General features: G+C 50.9%; 2 protein-coding genes across 3 annotated transcripts; one reads left to right on the top strand and one right to left on the bottom strand.

Annotated features, from left to right (window-relative positions):
* Positions 1 to 437: 437 nt before the first annotated feature.
* On the bottom strand, positions 438 to 6349 carry LOC122367696 (probable replication factor C subunit 1). 2 transcript variants are annotated; one of them, XM_043341031.1, is made up of 4 exons: positions 6326 to 6349; positions 3604 to 5788; positions 2550 to 3306; positions 438 to 2222 (listed from the first exon to the last, which is right to left on the bottom strand). In XM_043341031.1, the coding sequence occupies exons 2-4, from the start codon at positions 5733 to 5735 to the stop codon at positions 816 to 818; spliced, it is 4296 nt and encodes a 1431-aa protein (XP_043196966.1). In that variant the 5' UTR covers positions 5736 to 5788; positions 6326 to 6349; the 3' UTR covers positions 438 to 815. The 2 variants fall into 2 exon arrangements, with proteins under 2 accessions (XP_043196966.1, XP_043196965.1); XM_043341030.1 differs by having other exon boundaries at positions 6288 to 6328.
* A 323-nt stretch (positions 6350 to 6672) lies between these two features.
* On the top strand, positions 6673 to 17143 carry LOC122367695 (T-complex protein 1 subunit delta-like). Its single transcript, XM_043341028.1, has 11 exons — positions 6673 to 7052; positions 9296 to 9348; positions 9629 to 9718; positions 10445 to 10792; positions 11089 to 11250; positions 11591 to 11730; positions 13087 to 13291; positions 13632 to 13762; positions 14514 to 14724; positions 16518 to 16655; positions 16912 to 17143. Exons 1-11 carry the CDS (start codon positions 6923 to 6925, stop codon positions 16927 to 16929), a joined length of 1626 nt encoding a protein of 541 aa, XP_043196963.1. The 5' UTR covers positions 6673 to 6922; the 3' UTR covers positions 16930 to 17143.

Raw genomic sequence — 17143 nt, 5'->3', positions numbered from 1 at the left:
GGAACGGCTGGGCCGATTGCGTTCAAATTTGGCACACCGCTAGTGACCAGTTAGAAAGGTGCTTTGCGCAAGCCCGTTGGAAGCACCCTCTCGCCCTTCCGCACGTGCAGGGCTCACTATCTCGCTCGCTCGTTCTTCGCCCAAAAGGCGTTTTACTGGTATTTCATTGACATCTGCTGTACATCAGCGTGGTCGCATGTCAGCGAAAGGGGCTGCGCCTGGGCTGAACGGGGCAAATCTGTCCTCTGAGAGGGCATACAGGTTAATGGATATCTTCCTAGTTCCTTCTTCGCACGATAACTAGGTATGTGTAGTGAATGTGTATGAATAAAACGATATCTAAATAATGTGTTGTTCGTGAGTGTAAGGAATAGCTGACGTTCAGAGTAAGAATCGGGCAACGAAATGCACCGGTTTAGACAGCACAATGCATCTGGAAAAAGTGTTTATTGTGGACGCATTTTGGCAGGAGGCTCACAATCTCATACTGAGCGGAAATGCCCTTAGCCCTTTGTACACAAATATGAACTGGAAGGCACGCATCTGGTCCCTCTTACCACGAACGAGACATACCATTCAGGGATTGCCTTCGCGGTATAAAATTGGCCTAACACATCCACCAAGCAACGTGCAAACATCTCTACCCAAATCATTCCACTACGAGCGTCAAAAGATCACATGCGTTCAGCAGTACCAATACATTCACGGCCATCCGCTCCCAATCCCGCATGCATGCGTCCAGAGGACTGAGGTTTGCGCAGCGGTCAAACATCACCTTAACCAATCGCAGACATTCCAGCTCACGACACTAATAATCACATCAGGCTCTCGCAGACATGCGTTCTCAGTCCGCTGGGGACGGCGTGGAGCCCCATCTGGTCAAAGTAGTGCAGGAATCTCCTCGTCCGCCCGCCATCTGTCGCCCGGCGGTGGCACTCGAGCCTGCAGATCCGGCGGATAGATGGCAGCAGGTCCGCGGCGGCGGCTCGCCGGCTCAGCAGCAGACTGGGGACGGCCGGCGCCAGGCGCGAGTGGTGCTCCCAGGCTATCTGCCGGACCTCCTCCTCCTCATACAGGGGCAGACGCAGACCCTCCGGCTCGGGTCGACCGCTGGACGCGAACCGATCCCTCGCGGTCCGCAGTCGGTCGGCGCAGCGGCGGCCGGCCGCACCGAGCGCCTCGGCTGCCAGCTGCTGCCCGAGCTGGTCACACCGCTCCTCTGTCACACAGCGGGGCTGCTCTGACTCGGCCATGTCTGCCTGGGGCCGCCGCCGCCACCAGGAGCCGGAGCCCAGCCGGTCAGTCGGGGCCACCAGAGCGTCACACTCGGAGCGGACGTCATAGAGGTCACTCAGAGCCGCCACAGACTCCGCCAGCAGCGCGCGGTCCTCCGGTGGAGTCTCCTCCTCGCTCTGCGCCGGGGTAGCCTCCGCCGCCGGGGCCGGGGCAGGGCTAGGAGCCGGCGGTCGTGCCTCGTCCTCATCTGAGAACAGGTCCGGGTCGACGCACCGCCAGCGGCGCCGAGTCTGGCCGTCATACCCGGCGGCGACCTCTGGTGTCGGCATGGTCCAGCCGCTCTGCCGGCGACCGGCCGGTACCGTCGGCAGCCCCGCCGCCGTATCCTCCGGCTCTGACTCGCTGTCAGTCAGCCGCACCACCTTCAGCGTCGGCGGCAAGCGGTCTACAAACTCCTCCATCGGCTCCAGCTGCGCCTCCGTCAGCGCCTGCCACGTGTCCACCGTCTCTGCGCCGTCCGGCTGGCCCTCACAGAGCCACTGCAGCTGCAGGAGGGCGCGGCGCGCGTCCCCGGTCCCGGCCAGCCGCGCGGCGACCCGCTCCGGCAGCAGCCAGCCCTGACTGAGAGCCACCAGGACCAGACGAACGCGGAGCTCGGCGGCGGCCGGCGCGGTGGCCGTCAGAAGCCGGTGCGGCAGCGCGCGCAGCAGACGGGTGCGGGTCACCGCTGGGTCGTCACTGGTGAGCACCACTGGTCGTTTGGCAGCGGCGGCCAGGCTGGCGGCGGCCGCCAGGAAACCATCGTCCAGCTCCTCAGAGACCAGTTGGACGTCCTCGAGCAGTAGCAGACTGCGGCTGGGCGGGTCGGCGGTTGTACCGCCGCCGCCGCCGCCCAGCAGGCTGACTCGCTGGGACTGAGTGGCCTCCGACAGCTGGGAGGACAGGTGGCGCCCCGAGCGGCGGTTCGACGCACTAACCTCCAGCACCTGAAAGACGGCGGACACCGAGCGTGATGAAGGCGAGGTCAGAAAATATGTTGACACCATGGCACACCGGTAAAACAGAAGGGACGAAATCTGGTCAGTTTGGAATGATCATTTGCACAAGCCTAAATACATGACGTGAAATAACTGACACAAGAACGTATTCGTGACCCGTAACAAAAAATCTACGGCGTCGATAACGATGTCAACCCCAAAAATAAGACTAGGCTAACTAGGCAAAACGAAAAACAAAAATAATGGTAAAATAGAGAAAACGCTCCACCAATCAACCCACGCCCCAAACCCACCACTCCCATTCAGCGTGCTCACCTGAAAGCCGAGCTGCGCCGCTGCGGCGTACACTGCGCTGGTTTTGCCGCAGCCGGTCGGTCCGAGCAGCAGCACGGTGCCGTCCGAGGCAGGCTCCTCGCTGCCGTCATCCTCCCAGTCTACTCCTGACGAGGGGGCGCGCCACTCGGCCAGCCACTCGTGCAGCTCACCGGCCGGCAGACAGGCGCCGGCGAACGCGTCGTGGTGACGCGGGCGGAATCTGTCCGTCCAGAGAGACGGGCCTGCAGAGGGGGTGGTGGAGGCAGCGCCGCTGGAGGTGGTTGATGAGGAGGTAGTACCAGAGGGGACGGGGGTAGAGGATTCGCTGAGTGCGTCCAGGAGCTGGCGGAGCGAGGCGGCACACTCGGGCTGGGAGAGGCGGGGCAGGCAGGCCGGCGGGGAACTGGAGTCGGCTGGCTCGCCTGGGTCGACGGCTTCGGCTGCTGCCGTCTTCGTCACGTCCTCAGTGCTAGGATCAGCAATAGATGCCGTCTCGCCGCTGGCGTCCCCACCGGCACCTACATCGGCCGCCACCTCAGGTTTCCTGCCGAGCAGAGCCGCCAGACCCGGCACCAGACCTCCAACTGGAGTCGTCAGGCTCGCAGCCAGCGGTGGCGGCGGCGGCGGCTCGGTCACCCAGCTCAGACCGGGCGGCAGCGGGGGAGGGCTGGCAGACGGAGCGGCCGGCTGATCGTCAACGCGCTGGAGAACGTGGCTCACCTCCGGGAACATAGGCGTCAGCGACTCCTCCAAACGCCTGAGGGCACAAACAAGTCAGTCAGGTGAGAGGGCAATTAAACAGAGCACGCATTTAAGAACGGCAAGAGGTGAGCATTTGATCAAAAGTTTTAGGGTGCTTGCCATACAGCTGCCGCCTGTAAATACTGCATTTACATGAGAATGACTTTAGTCTTTAACGATCGATAATGTATCACATCCTTTACTTACTCGGTAACCCACCCACAAAAAAAAAATAGCCGAGGGTGAAATATCAAGCAGCGTGCGCACGCGACAGAACGGCAGAAATACTGACCCGTGACCCTGTCACACTCACTTGGCCACCTCCGCCTGCACCTGCAGTCGCTCTGGAACTCCACTGGCCAGGAAGGCACGCCGAGCCTCGTTGGCAGCCTTCTCTGCAGCCGTCTCCTTGGGAGGCCGACCGCCGCGGCGGAGCATCTGGAACGCGTCCACACCGCCGCGAGCGGGCCGCGCGCCGGCTGACGGCTGACCCGCCGAGCGAGACCGCACCAGAACGACCTCCGGGTCATCCGTCGCAGCGGATCGTTTTCCACGCGCAGGCTTCTTCATGGGACTGACCTCGACCTCACTGTCGCTCAGCCGGCGCACCGGTCGGGACGGACGGGAGGAGCGGCGCGGAGCCGGCGACTCGCCGTCAGCGGCGGTCGAGGGAGGCGCGGCACGGGACCGGCGCGCGGGCCGCTTGGCCGGTGACGACTCCACCTCACTGTCACTGAGCACCACTGGTCTCCGGGGTCGGGACGGGCGCCGCCTCTCCGGAGAGCGTCGCGGTCCGTCGGCCTCGGCAGCTGTCGGTAGCACTTCGATATCCGTGCTACTGAGTCGGCGCCGAGTGCCTGTAGATGTTCGCTTGGTTGGTTTCTTTACAGGCGTGGCTTCCAGTTCGCTCCCGCTGGTCTCTGTCGGTCGGTTCCGCCCGGTCCGTGACCGTTTCCGTCCGGAGGTATGCCGGGGCGTGGTGTCTGCGTTCGCGTCACTCCGTCGACTGCTCGACTTCCGTCCCGGGGTGAACTCGATTTCACTGTCGCTCGGAGCTGCTCGGCTCTTCTTCTTCTCTGCCCGACTCGACTGGCGCCGAGGACTGGCCGTGGCGGAGACAGCGGAAGACGCCTCGTCCGGCTTTCGTCCTACCGTCAGCAGGGTCTGCTTCGCTCCGGCTTTGGTGGAGGAAGCTGACTGGCGCCGTGAGGACGCGTCGCCAGATCTCCGTTTCGCCTGTTCCCGCGATTTTTTGACGAGTTTCTGGGCGGCGGACAGAGTCGCTGGTTTGGTGGGAGACTTCGCATCAGTGCGTGCTGCGGAGTCAGTACGGGGGCGCTTGCTGCTACCGCTCTGGGATTTGGACGGCGTCCGCCCCTTGCGCTTGCCACTGTTCACATCCTCAGGTTCAAAATCACTGTCGCTAGCAACTTTTAGGCGCGACTTTTTGGGTGTTGAGTGTGGTGTCACCTTTGTAACAGATTCTGATTCAATCCCTTTTCTCTTGCGAGCAATTTCAGATGATCTTTCACTGTGCTCCACAGATGTCTTTGAACCTCTAGATTTCTTGGACTTGACCTTGTTTGTATTATCCTCAGATATTTCTGATGACTTCTTTCTCTTGGATGACTCTTTTCCAGCTATTGATGATCTTTGGCTACTTTTTGAGGACTTCTGCTTCTCTTTGGCCAAATTCTGAGCTCCAGACTTTTTAGAAGTTTTGTCTACTTTATCACTTTTGTCTGGAGTGTCTGAATTAGCATCACTGTCCAAACCAGTCTGAACCTGATTTTTTCTAGCCTTTGGTGAGAAGATGGAAAAATATTTCACATTTTCTGGTTTGGCTTCACCTTTCCCAGGCAATGTCCTTTTTTCATCCTTCTCTTCTTTACACAGTTCAACACACTCATCATCTGATAGCATGGCTTCTGCTTCTTTGGCTTTAGCAGTTGGTTTATCCCACACCCCTTTCTTTTTCCCAGACTGCATAAGAATCTGGAAAGGGTTTTGTGAGGATAGTCTAGATGCACTCTTGTCCTTCAAATCTTCTTCATGATCAGATGGCTTCGGCTTTCTGGGTTCATCATTGGCACCATTGTTGATTGATTTTTTGCTTTTGATATTCTTCAATTCAGTCTTTTCAGATGCACTGCTTGAATTCTGAGCTCTGGTTTCATTTGAGTGTCTTCTTCTCTCTGCATGCCCTTTTCTTTTGTGAGCATCCTGTTCTTTGGATGATACAGTGCCATTTACCTTTTCTTGTCCTTCTGAAGGTGAATTTCCAAGGGTTTCAGGCTTTTCACTCCTTTCAGTCTCTGCAGTATGTGACTGAGGCAGTTCAACCTTCTTTTGAAAGAACTGAAGCAAACTTCCTCCCACACATTTTGTACTTGATGGTTTCATAGTGCTGCTACATTGAGGACTCTGAATGCCAGAGCTATCCATCTGGTTTTATACCTTCAGTACACAGAATACTTTTTTTTCATGAGCAGGCACACCTGGAACAAAAAAGATTGCACATTAAAAGGGCATAACATTGTAAGCTCACAATCATGCCACCCATTAACATTCATAAAAATTGCACACACCCTGTAAATACTTTCAACACAGCCTAGTCAATGACAATAGATAGTTACCTACATAACAATAACACTTATTCTTATTCTTCAGACCCATTCAAAGCAATGTCGGCAGGCCTTCACACCACCACCCCTACACAATTTTGGTTGACTCTGCCCCAACATCACCTACCAACCGACCCAAGATAGAACTTCCCAATACAATTTTCTGTCTTCGTTGGAGTAAAAACAATCATTTATACCCTAACTACAAACTACCACTACAAGCTAGGTATCCAATAAAAAAAGGAATTTTGAGACAAAATACCACAGCAGCCTCGATAATAATCCCTTTTTCAAGACTATAGATATAGAGGTCAAGAACCTATATGTCTTCAAATAACAAATCCAAAAAGATAGGAACTTCCATGCAATTTACAATTCAAATTACGCCCTAGCTTATTTTAGCGCCATAACCATAATTCTCTGAGTACATTTGGCAGCAATAATTTGAAGAACTGCTGCTGCCAAAAGATGAAATAACTTCAATAGGCCGAAAAGAGATAAAATTATTTCAAAAATAGTAATCAAAAAGGTTTTAAATATTCGTACCGTGTAATCATTTGTGCACTGTGACGAGTTTTTGGCATGGTTACTCGTATGGTTACTGGATATTTGTTGAATAATGTATTTTGCGGTCGAAGATGGGTCAATAGATTTTGCACCTTTTGCACTTCTAGACTATTCTTAAAATTCCTTTCAATACATATATGGCGCAGCAAATACAAAAAGCGAAAGCCGGCTATTTTCTTTGGAATTCAAATGTAATAAATATGACGTCATATAATGTAATACTGCATTTCTATTCGTGAAATTTAGTGTTCATTGCCGTTTCATATGTAATAACGTCATAATATAAGGAATAGCGAATGCTTTCCCTCGTGACCAACGCGAACGCTTTGTTGAGAAGGGAGTGTCTTTTCGGATTCAAAGCGGCGGAGCACGTGCATTCTAGGCTATTTCGTTTATAATTATTTGATCTCATCTTTGTTAGTGGTGTGACACAGTTCAATCATGACACAGCCTGCTGCTGCCAAGGCACCCGCTCCCGCTCGGGCAGTGGGATCATCTAACCAGCATTCCGCCTTCAAAGATAAGACAAAACCTGCAGAAATCAGGGCCAGCAGCATCACTGCTGCAAAAGGTAATTAGCCTGTGTTGTTGGATAAGGATGCGTAGCCTTGTGACCCAAGCATCCAACTTCACTGTAGTCGTTCTCTTGACTAGTAGTCACGTCCTTTCTTGTTCGGTACCAAGGCGTCAGTTCTAAATTAGCCTGAGAATCGCTAGAAGTTTCCATATATGTTAAACCCCCTTTTGCTTGACTACAGGTCTAAAGGGACGTATGCTCGTGCGACCCTCAATAATGCTCCAAACTGGGTCTAATCACACTAAATGTTGCAGACTGATTATAGAAACTACAAACTCTTGAAAGCAAATAAAAAATGAATTATGGTACCTGCATCAGTTAATTTATCTGTATTTCCGCACTGCATGCAACACTGAGTGCTGTTTGTTCACCATTTACTGTTATTGTGCTGTTGTTTCATGGTTTCTTATTGGTGGGTCAAGTCCCGACTGGAAAAAATGCCTCCACTACGCTGAAGTTCTCGGCGGAGGTGATGCGCCGAAATTTCGGCGCAAGGGTTTATGCGCCGAAATTATTTTACCAAGCCATGCTTCATGCGCCGAAAATTTTCAAGGCTTACTGATGGCTGCAGGCTGTAGCCACGCACTTTTCATTGAGGGGGGGGGGGCTGGCGTGTGTGTGACTGTCTTCCAGTGACTACTGTCTACAGACGGTTGTTGGCACGGTCGACGGGATCGGGCAGACAAAAGACATCAGCAGGCCATGCGGGACCGAGCACCAGGGTTCGCTATCACAAAATCTCCTGACTCACAAACTCACTGGCATGTTCCATAACGTAACCTTTATTTTGTTGCCCGGCTCTGATCAGCAGTAGTGCCCAGCCGGTGACTGACGCCTGACGGGGCCTTCAACAGGCGTGGTGCAAGCACGGCCGATGGGATCGGGCAGATACCAGGCCACGCGGGACCGATTGCCAGCGTCCCAGTCCGCTCACAAACCACACGCCGGAAATACAGGAATCACAACGGTCAATACGCGCACGATAGCATACGTTATCTGAACTAGGGGATCCAACAATCCATAACCTCACTCTGGATCGGTGAACTGTTCCCGCCGTGGGAGAGTCGCAATCAGGTTCACTGAACATGACTTAAATACCCTGAGACGAATACGAGACAAGATAAGTGATATTTAAGATGTTAAACTCCCGAAGACATTTAACCCTCGCCGGCCGAGGGGGGTTGGTGCCACTCCCCGGACGTTTTTTCGCGATTTACGCCGAAGTACGCCGAAAATTTCGGCGCAAGCCGTCGATTTACGCCGAAGTACGCCGAAAATTTTCGGCGCAAACGCCCAACTACGCTCGAGTTCTCGACGAAAGCGTGCATTTTTTCCAGTCGGGGGTCAAGTCAAACTGAAGATAAAATCCACATGCCTTTTCAGGGATGAATTTTGTTCCTTTCTGTTTTCCTGTGTCCAGAATCTATATATGATGTGTGTTAGTCCAAGAAGTATGACTTATATTTTTATATATAATAATATCTTAGATCTATTATATTCCTTTATCTTATATTATGTTATATTATTATGTATTTTTATAGCAGGCCTGTCACATGCCACCACCCATCTTTGAAAAGTCGCTAGACTCCATGAGATAACTGATAAGACTCTCAAGTTGTTAAGATATTTACACAAATTTTGCTTATAAGTCTCTAACCAGATAGTCTTACAGAGCAAAACATAATTTAACCTGACCTTACCTTACCTACTAACTGAGGTACAACCTACAAGGCTACAAACTTATAACGTACCAATGTGCAACCTACAGCAAAATTCATGTAGATATCTCAGGAACTGAAGTGAAATGATTTAAAATAAATGGGTGGCAGCATATGAGATGCCTGCTATGAGATTGCCAAAACTATAGGTACTTATCTTATCCTTTGACTCCTTTTGAGACTGAGATTCATATTTCATGGGCACCTGCATTTGCATTGACAAATCTTATATTCCTTGTCTCCTATCGCTTCCACCCAGGTAACATTCTCATTTCTCAGACTCATTTCTTGTTCTTTTTTTTTCAAGTAATAAGGTCCATATTACTGCAGCTTGCTCAACTTTGTCAAAAGAGTGGTTCATCATATTGTTTTCACTCCTTGAGTCCTGGCTGCCTTGATGATTAATATGTTATCATAGTGGAAGTGATTGATTGTGACCTCACAGGCATGTCAAGCTGTCTTTTTGTGATGCTCTGGTCAACAACGAGTAATGAATCAATTCCCCTGTGTTGTTTCCAGCTGTGGCTGATGCTGTCAGAACCAGCCTTGGACCCAAAGGAATGGACAAAATGGTAATGTTCATGGTGACAAGTGAGACCTGTGTTGGCTCTTCAGGTCTTGTTTTAGCAGAGTGTATATAAAAAGTTTTTAGTGTAAACTATGATGCATTCCTTTGCTACTGTTCTTTACTAAGGTGGATGGTGGTGTTTTGACCAAACACTTGTGTGTGTTTTTTATGCCAACAATTTTATTAGTCTTAGCCTAGCTGTCTCTTGCTCTTGCCTTGCTCTCTATGTGAACCTATTTTGTATTCCATTTTTCCATGCCTTATGATGTAAATCTTTTTTTCAGATCCAGGAGCCCAAGGGTGATGTCACAATCACCAATGATGGTGCCACTATCCTGCAGCAAATGAAACTGGCTCACCCAGCAGCCAAAATGGTAACTAAGACTAAACTACACCTACTCGTGACTGCAAGCAAATCACTACCAAATTTGTCATTGATTGTCTGTGTCTATTTGCCAGTTGATTAATTAGTGGCTACCAGACATCCTCTGTGTCAAACATAATGGGTCTACTATTGAGTGCAGCAGACTTGCAGCTAGTGCAGTTTTTCAATGTGCTTTTATTCATTAATAGAATTATGTACCGTAAACCAGAGCAACTTTGGTCCATCAGTGCAACTTTGGTCCACCATGGAAAAGATACTTTGCTTATTTTTTAAAAATCCATCGTAATATTTGGGACATTTTTTCATGCAGGCAATTTAGCCCAATATGTGCCCTAACTATGTGTGAACAGACCTGCTTTTGTTATGTGACCTTGACAGCAGCAGAATTTTTATAATAAAAGCCTTGATTTTGGCGCAAAAAACAGAAGTTGCTAGGATGATGTAAGGAGCGGAACTGGTAAGAATTGGAGCGACACTGGCTATCTAGACAGTAAGTACATGAGTTCTCCAAAAAGTGGTACAAAGTTGCTCTGGTTTACGGTAGTCTGCCACCCTGTGGGTGTGCCCAAAAAGTCCCTCTCCATCACAGTGTTCGCCCTAAGTTCAGCTCTTCAGCTGATAGACCTGTTCAAGGCTCCATTTACCTACATGGCTGCTTGTCGTTTGTGCCTGTTGGCACCTTTGTCCATCACTGACTGCCCTTTATTTCCCTCAGCTGGTGGAGCTGTCGAAGGCACAGGACGCCGAGGCCGGCGACGGCACCACGTCGGTAGTAATCCTGGCCGGCGCCCTGCTGGACGCGTCGGCCAAGCTGCTGTCACGTGGTATCCACCCCACGGCCATCTCCGAGTCGTTCCTGCGCGCCGGCGAAAAGTGCTCCGAGATTCTGGCCGACATGGCCACCCCGGTGGACCTCTCGGACCGCGAGAGCCTGCTCAAGTCGGCCTCCACATCGCTCAACTCGAAGGTGGTCCACCAGCACGCCGGCACCCTGGCGGCGACATCGGTGGACGCCGTGCTGAAGGTCATCGACCCGGCCAAGGATACCAATGTCGACCTCAAGGTGGGTAGAGATGGTGTGACGTATGGACTGTGGAGTGTGAGGAATGAACGTGGGACTGAGGGAGATTGATATACATATTTGATTTAAAATAATGTATCACAAATAGGTTCATTCCTGCTAGCTCGCTGGGCTGCCTCGTGAGTAATTAGCCAATGCGGTGGTGAGGGCGTGGCTCGCCCGCACTCAGCGATTGACTGGTCATCAATGTTCACCATCGTTTTCAATGCATTACTCCACAGGACATCAATAGACAATATCGACATGTTCACCGTCGTTTTCAATGCACCATTCCACAGGACATCAAGATCATGAAGAAGCTGGGAGGCGTGGTTGAGGACACCGAGCTCATTGACGGCGTGCTCTTCGACCAGAAGAGCAGCAGCTTCGGCGGCCCGACGCGCGTTGACAAGCCCAAGATCGGCCTCATCCAGTTCTGCATCTCGCCGCCCAAGACTGACGTGAGTCGCGGGGTCCGACGTGGGATGAGGATAGTCTGGTTGGGTTGTGGACGCGTTGGGCAGCGCCGGGCGAGGTGTTATTTTGGTCGTCATCCGGTTTTGGTGCGTTAAAGTCTTGGCTGCTCATCTATGTGCCGTGAAGCCCGGCTTGGTTTGTGCTTCAACTCATCCGACGAAAATTCAACGAATAAGCAATGTTTATCATGAGTTCTTTTTTCGACTTGACTGTAAGTCTTTATGGCTATCTTCGTTCTTCTTATCAGCTCATGGGAGTGTCTGCTCAGTTTCACTCTCCACCGCTATATTCCATTTATGATCACATGTTCTGTCCTGTTCTCAGATGGACAACCAGGTGGTGGTATCCGACTACGCGGCAATGGACCGGGTACTGCGGGAGGAGCGGCAGTACCTGCTCAACATAGTCAAACAGATCAAAAAGTCCGGCTGCAATGTGCTGCTGGTACAAAAGTCCATCCTCAGGTCGGTAGCAACGCCCGCACCCGGGAAAGAACCGGTTTGTGACAGCGGTAGCCGGGCAGAAGCCGAGCTGTTTTTATACCCAGATATGTGTGCTTAGAGATTGACAAGGGCGTTGTGCACGCGTAAACCGGTCTCGCTTTGCGGATCGTCGATTGTTGCTAAGCCGTTATTAGATCGTCTAAACAGAGCTAATGAAATGTTGCCTCAGCTTGCAGTTGTTTCCGAGTCGTGCGTGAATTATGCTTTAGAATATGGCAACTGGCAAGTAATTACAATATGTATTTCAAAATACTAAATCGCCGGCAAAATGTATTTCCGGTCCGGGTTTTGCCCTTCCGGGGATAGTCACGTTTTACTCAATGTATTACGTCATAAGCTGACGCGGAGTGCGAAATAGCTTTAAAGGTAGTGTGCCAGCTTTCTTGGACCGTATGGAGTTAATGGCCCAGATAAGGAGAACCGGATTTTTAGAACTTATCCATACCTTCAAAACTCATGGAAACGTCTTAAATTCTTCAAATTTTGAGTACCCCAGTGCGAAATTCGCCCCGACGGGTTGTCGGTCGTACCCCAACCACATTTCACACCACTATGAACAATAAATGCACACACTGAAATCGCTATTACCGATATGCTCATCCAATCAAGTTTCGATAAACCCGTTCATCATCATCTCCTGCGGTTTCGAACACGCCTGTTAGGTGGCTTCTGATGCTCGTCGAGGTCGGAATTTCCAAATACGCGTGGTGCGTCGGGCCGCGCGCTCTGACTTCGGCCAAGAAAAATGCGTCAGCTGATCATTGTCATTTCTGCCACTTGCGTGTGGTGAAATGGGGTCATAACTTATAAGACGGCTTTTTCATATCAATTATTTTACATAAAATCATATTTCAAACCATAAATAATGTTCGACAGCCAAATAAAAGAAACAATACCAATACGGGCTTACAGTTTAAGGCTCGACATTGCGTTGTCTACGATTAGACAGCTGATAACTCATTCCCGTACGTCGTATGGTCGTAACACTATAATGACCTTTGCTTATTGTCACAAGTGCGCCGCATTCGCGATTGTTGCCCGACGCCTGTTTGCAGGTGAGCCCACTACAGTTGTTATACATATCTAAAAACCGATAAACTTTTAGGCGAAAAAGGCACTATTCCAGGCCCATTTTTGATTTTTTTTGCGATATTAGGTAAAAACAGAAGCTTCTTATCCTAGGAAAAATAAAATGGGAAATCTTTCAAAGGTGGCACACTACCTTTAATTTATACCGGAATCCCTCAAATTCCTTTATCAACTTCTTAAAAACGCGACCTCATCACAACCCCATCTGACCTGACCTCTGAACCACAGGGACGCAGTGAGTGACCTGGCGCACCACTTCCTGGCCAAGATGAAGATCATGGTCATCAAGGACATTGAGCGGGAGGACATAGAGTACGTGTGTAAGAGCCTGAACGTGCGGCCGGCGGCGTCTCTGGACCACTTCACAGCCGACACGCTGGCCACGGCCGAGCTGGCCGAGGAGATCCAGACAGGCAGCAGCAAAATGGTCAAGGTGAGGCCGGTATAGCATAGGCGGATGTACGAGTATAGTATATACAATGCATACATGGGGGCTCTATATTGCCTCCATAGAACACTTGCCTGCTAGGTTTATTGACTGGAAGATTGAATTTGTATGAAGCCATGCGTGGTTTCTACTCTAGCATTATGCGGACGTGTTTTTATAGCAATTGTCAAGTGGCAATGTAATTATTGTCTTCCTCTGCACTAATCAATGTCCTTTAATCTGCCCTCCTGCTTACCTATACCAGCTGTCCGGTCACCTCTCCGGCTTGTGAACACCTCGCCTTCGCGTCCCTCTGCGTCTCTCACCGTCCCCCATCTCCTCACAGATCACGGGCGTGCAGAACCGCGGCCGTACGGTGAACGTGCTGCTGCGCGGCAGCAACAAGCTGGTGCTGGAGGAGGCCGACCGATCGCTGCACGACGCCCTCTGCGTCATCCGCTGCCTCGTCAAAAAACGGTCAGTGGTGGAGGGGGTATCGTAATAAAACTGTTTATTGATGTGTTTCGTAAATAGAAAAAAAGATCTGTGAGAGTAGCGAAAAAAATGCATCGTCAGATGAGGGTGGCGACATAACAGGCCTGCATCGTCTAAAAAAAGTTGGGCATGGAGATCGGAGTGCAACGTTGGTGAGAAAGAGTGTGTTCACTGAAAGGTTGAGTTGACCACGAGAAGGCACTTGAAGTTGGGTTCAGGTATAACAGAAGTGATAAAGATAATGTGAAGAGGATATTGACAAGCATGACAACTATTCAATGCTTGTGTGTGATGGAAGGCAAAGAAAGCATTTTTAATATTAGCCACGCTTTGTGACCGGCTACAATGTCATTTTATACAAAGCATTTCGTGAAGTTGATTGTCTGACATAAGCGTCTTTTCACACCAAATATTGAGCACCGCATTATATTGTCATAGCGCGGCCGCCACTTTTGCAATTAGGTAGAGATTTGTACCATTATCTGGCATTAAAATCCGGTCGAAACGTCGGGTTGTCGTGCCTCTGTTCCAAAGGTGTCTCATCAGACATGCAAGCGCTGTGGATTTCCGTGACTTTCGCGGTAGTTTAGTCATCCTGAGCTTCTGTTGAGTGGTAAAATGTGTTTCGACAAAGAGAGGTTTTGAGTTGAATCCAGCCTGTGTGTCTTACGATTGTCTTTCTGACCCAAGCAGAGCGGGACGTCGCCCGCTAACCCCCTTCCCTCTCCTCCAGGGCTCTGATCGCCGGCGGCGGCGCCCCGGAGATGGAGATGACCCTGCGGCTCTCCGAGCACTCTCACACCCTGACCGGAGTCGAGGCCTACTGTTTCCGGGCGTTCGCCGACGCCCTGGAGATCATACCGTACACACTGGCCGAGAACGCCGGCCTCAACCCGATCGTGACGGTGACAGAGCTGCGCAACCGGCACGCCAAGGGAGAGAAGGTGAGAGTGGGAGAGAGGGAGGAAGACAGGAGAGTGGGAGAGAATGGTGGGGACAGGGGAGGTAGGGACGTGAAGGGACATGCGGCTGGTGGAAGATTGTAAAAAAAAAACACAAAAAAAAACTCTGGGATGCCAGGGATACTGTAGTGGGACTTCGAGTGTGTGGAGAGGGCAAACAAAGATTTGGCGTCGAGAAATGGCGAATGAAGGCTGATATTGAAGGTCAGAGCTGCGTGAAAGGCGATTGAGTGATGAGTTACATGCTTTTGTGTTTTATTGTCTGTTTATTGGTCTTCCACTATTATGTTGAGGCTGATATTTAACCGACTGCTATTGATTTGCGGTTAATGTGTTCTGGAAATGGCATCGTGACTGGTTTGAGGCTCATATCAATCGTTTTAATGACGTCATTTGGAACACAATATTGGCAGAACGATCGGCCTCGATGCATCTCATTGTGGACATGGTGACCATGACCCACCAATTAGTGCCTCCAACTGCGGCCAGAATCAGCTGCGCAAGGGATCTTATTTTTATCGCCTAACATGATTGCTCCCAACTTTGTAAGAAAATTATCTTAGGCCTGGCTACACTATGCGTTTTCTTCGTGCGTTTTTTGCGTGTTTGCGTGTTTTGCGTGATATCGTTCTAGAAAAAAGAACGATATTACGTTTTTGTGATGTTTTTCACCTTAAATTTTAGTTACATAAGAGTTATATTAGCTTTTGTATATAACCAAAGTAAAAATTATATTGCTTATAACTTTTTTCCTAGAACGATATTACGCAAAACACGCAAACCTGCAAAAACGCACGCAGAAAACGCATAGTGTAGCCAGGCCTTAGTAGCCTGGTGTTGGACATCGCCCTATTGCAGTACCGACGTCAGGCGGCATCTCAATTCAAATTATGTATGCGCGCCGAGCATTTTACAACATTAATCACACTAGGTCGCCCGTGTTTTTCGTCATCGAACTAGCAAACACCACTCGTTTGTTCAACACCTGTCACCATCCGCTGGCCAGTCGGTCATACCGTGCCAGGTGTCTGAGACCACTCGGTGGCCATCGGTTGGCAGCTGGTGGGGTGAGCCGGGAAGGGGAGGGGACAGCAGGTGATTGGACATGCCTGTCGGCCAGGTGGCTGGGCCAGGAGGGTCTCTGTCTCAAGGTGACCGGGTTGGTTAGTTCGTGGTTTGTTTGTGTAAACTGGGGTTGTCCGTATTCACGCTGGATCCAGCTCTACTCAGCGCTGGAGACCTGGTGGAGGATGGCTGGATCTAGCGTTTAAGGCAGCTGCGCGTGTTTACTCCTGTGGTTATGCTATGTAGTCGTCAACAGGTCGGGATAGCGGACAGTTAGGCCACCGGACTTTGCAGTGTGCATATGTTTCTGGTTATAATAGTCTGCCGTGCCACTGTCAGCCGCCGTGAACCACCAGCATTTCCTCGGAATAGCCGCTTGAATGGCGTTCCCGTGCAATGATGGGCATTGGGCAGGGTCTCCGGGTCCCCGGAGCTCGAGATCACGACAGGGGACTGGGTGTTTCGAGCTCTGATGACGGTCGTAGCAAGAAGTGTTGACTGTATGACAGACTAGCATGGGAAGGATTTTGGACGAAGCGACAAGAGGTCGTGTTTTCTGAGGATTGAGGGGAATTAAACATGTTTTCCGTGTCGTTGTAGCTGTGATGTATTTCACCTCTGGCCCGCCACCGCCGACCATGGCCCGAGTCTCGCGTTTACCGAGTCGTTACCTTGACGTTCCCCTCCCTTCCTCCTGTGATCGTCCGCAGAACGCCGGCATCAACGTGCGCCGCGGTCAGATCACCAACATCCTGGAGGAGAGCGTGGTGCAGCCGCTGCTGGTCTCCGTGTCGGCCATCACGCTCGCCGCAGAGACCGTCTGCTCCATACTGAAAATCGACGACGTGGTGAGTCTCGAACCGGCGACCTTTGGGGTGCTAGTTGGGAGGGGGTTGCGGCTGCGACTTGCGTAGGTCTCGCGCTTGGCTAACGGTCCAGGTCGACTCGGTAGTTGATTTGCCGGTGTAGTTTTAAGAGTTAAGCGGGCCGGAATTTTTCGACGGCTCTGGCCATTTCCAGCAAGCAATTTTAAATCATCTCCTTGAAGTCTTTCTCGAAAGAATCTTCATTGCCGGTCACTAATGCGTTGCTCGTTTGTTTCAGATCAACGTGGTCAACTGATAAGCTGTGGAGCAGCTGTCTCCCGGCCACCCTATCCGCCGTGGGCGTCCACTCATGTTCCGTGTGATTCGCCGCCCCCGCCGCCGGCCGCCCCTCGACTGACCCGCCCTGACCCGGCCGGAGGCGGGAGCGTACCAGTCCTGTTCAATTAACGTTCTTTTCGCACGTCCGTCTTGCGCTGATATGATGATGATAATACAAATAACGCACTTAA

Source organism: Amphibalanus amphitrite, unplaced genomic scaffold, assembly GCF_019059575.1.
Source record: "Amphibalanus amphitrite isolate SeventyFive unplaced genomic scaffold, NRLGWU_Aamphi_draft 000890F_arrow, whole genome shotgun sequence".
Lineage (NCBI taxonomy): Eukaryota > Metazoa > Arthropoda > Thecostraca > Balanomorpha > Balanidae > Amphibalanus > Amphibalanus amphitrite.
This window is presented reverse-complemented; position numbering and strand designations above follow the sequence as displayed.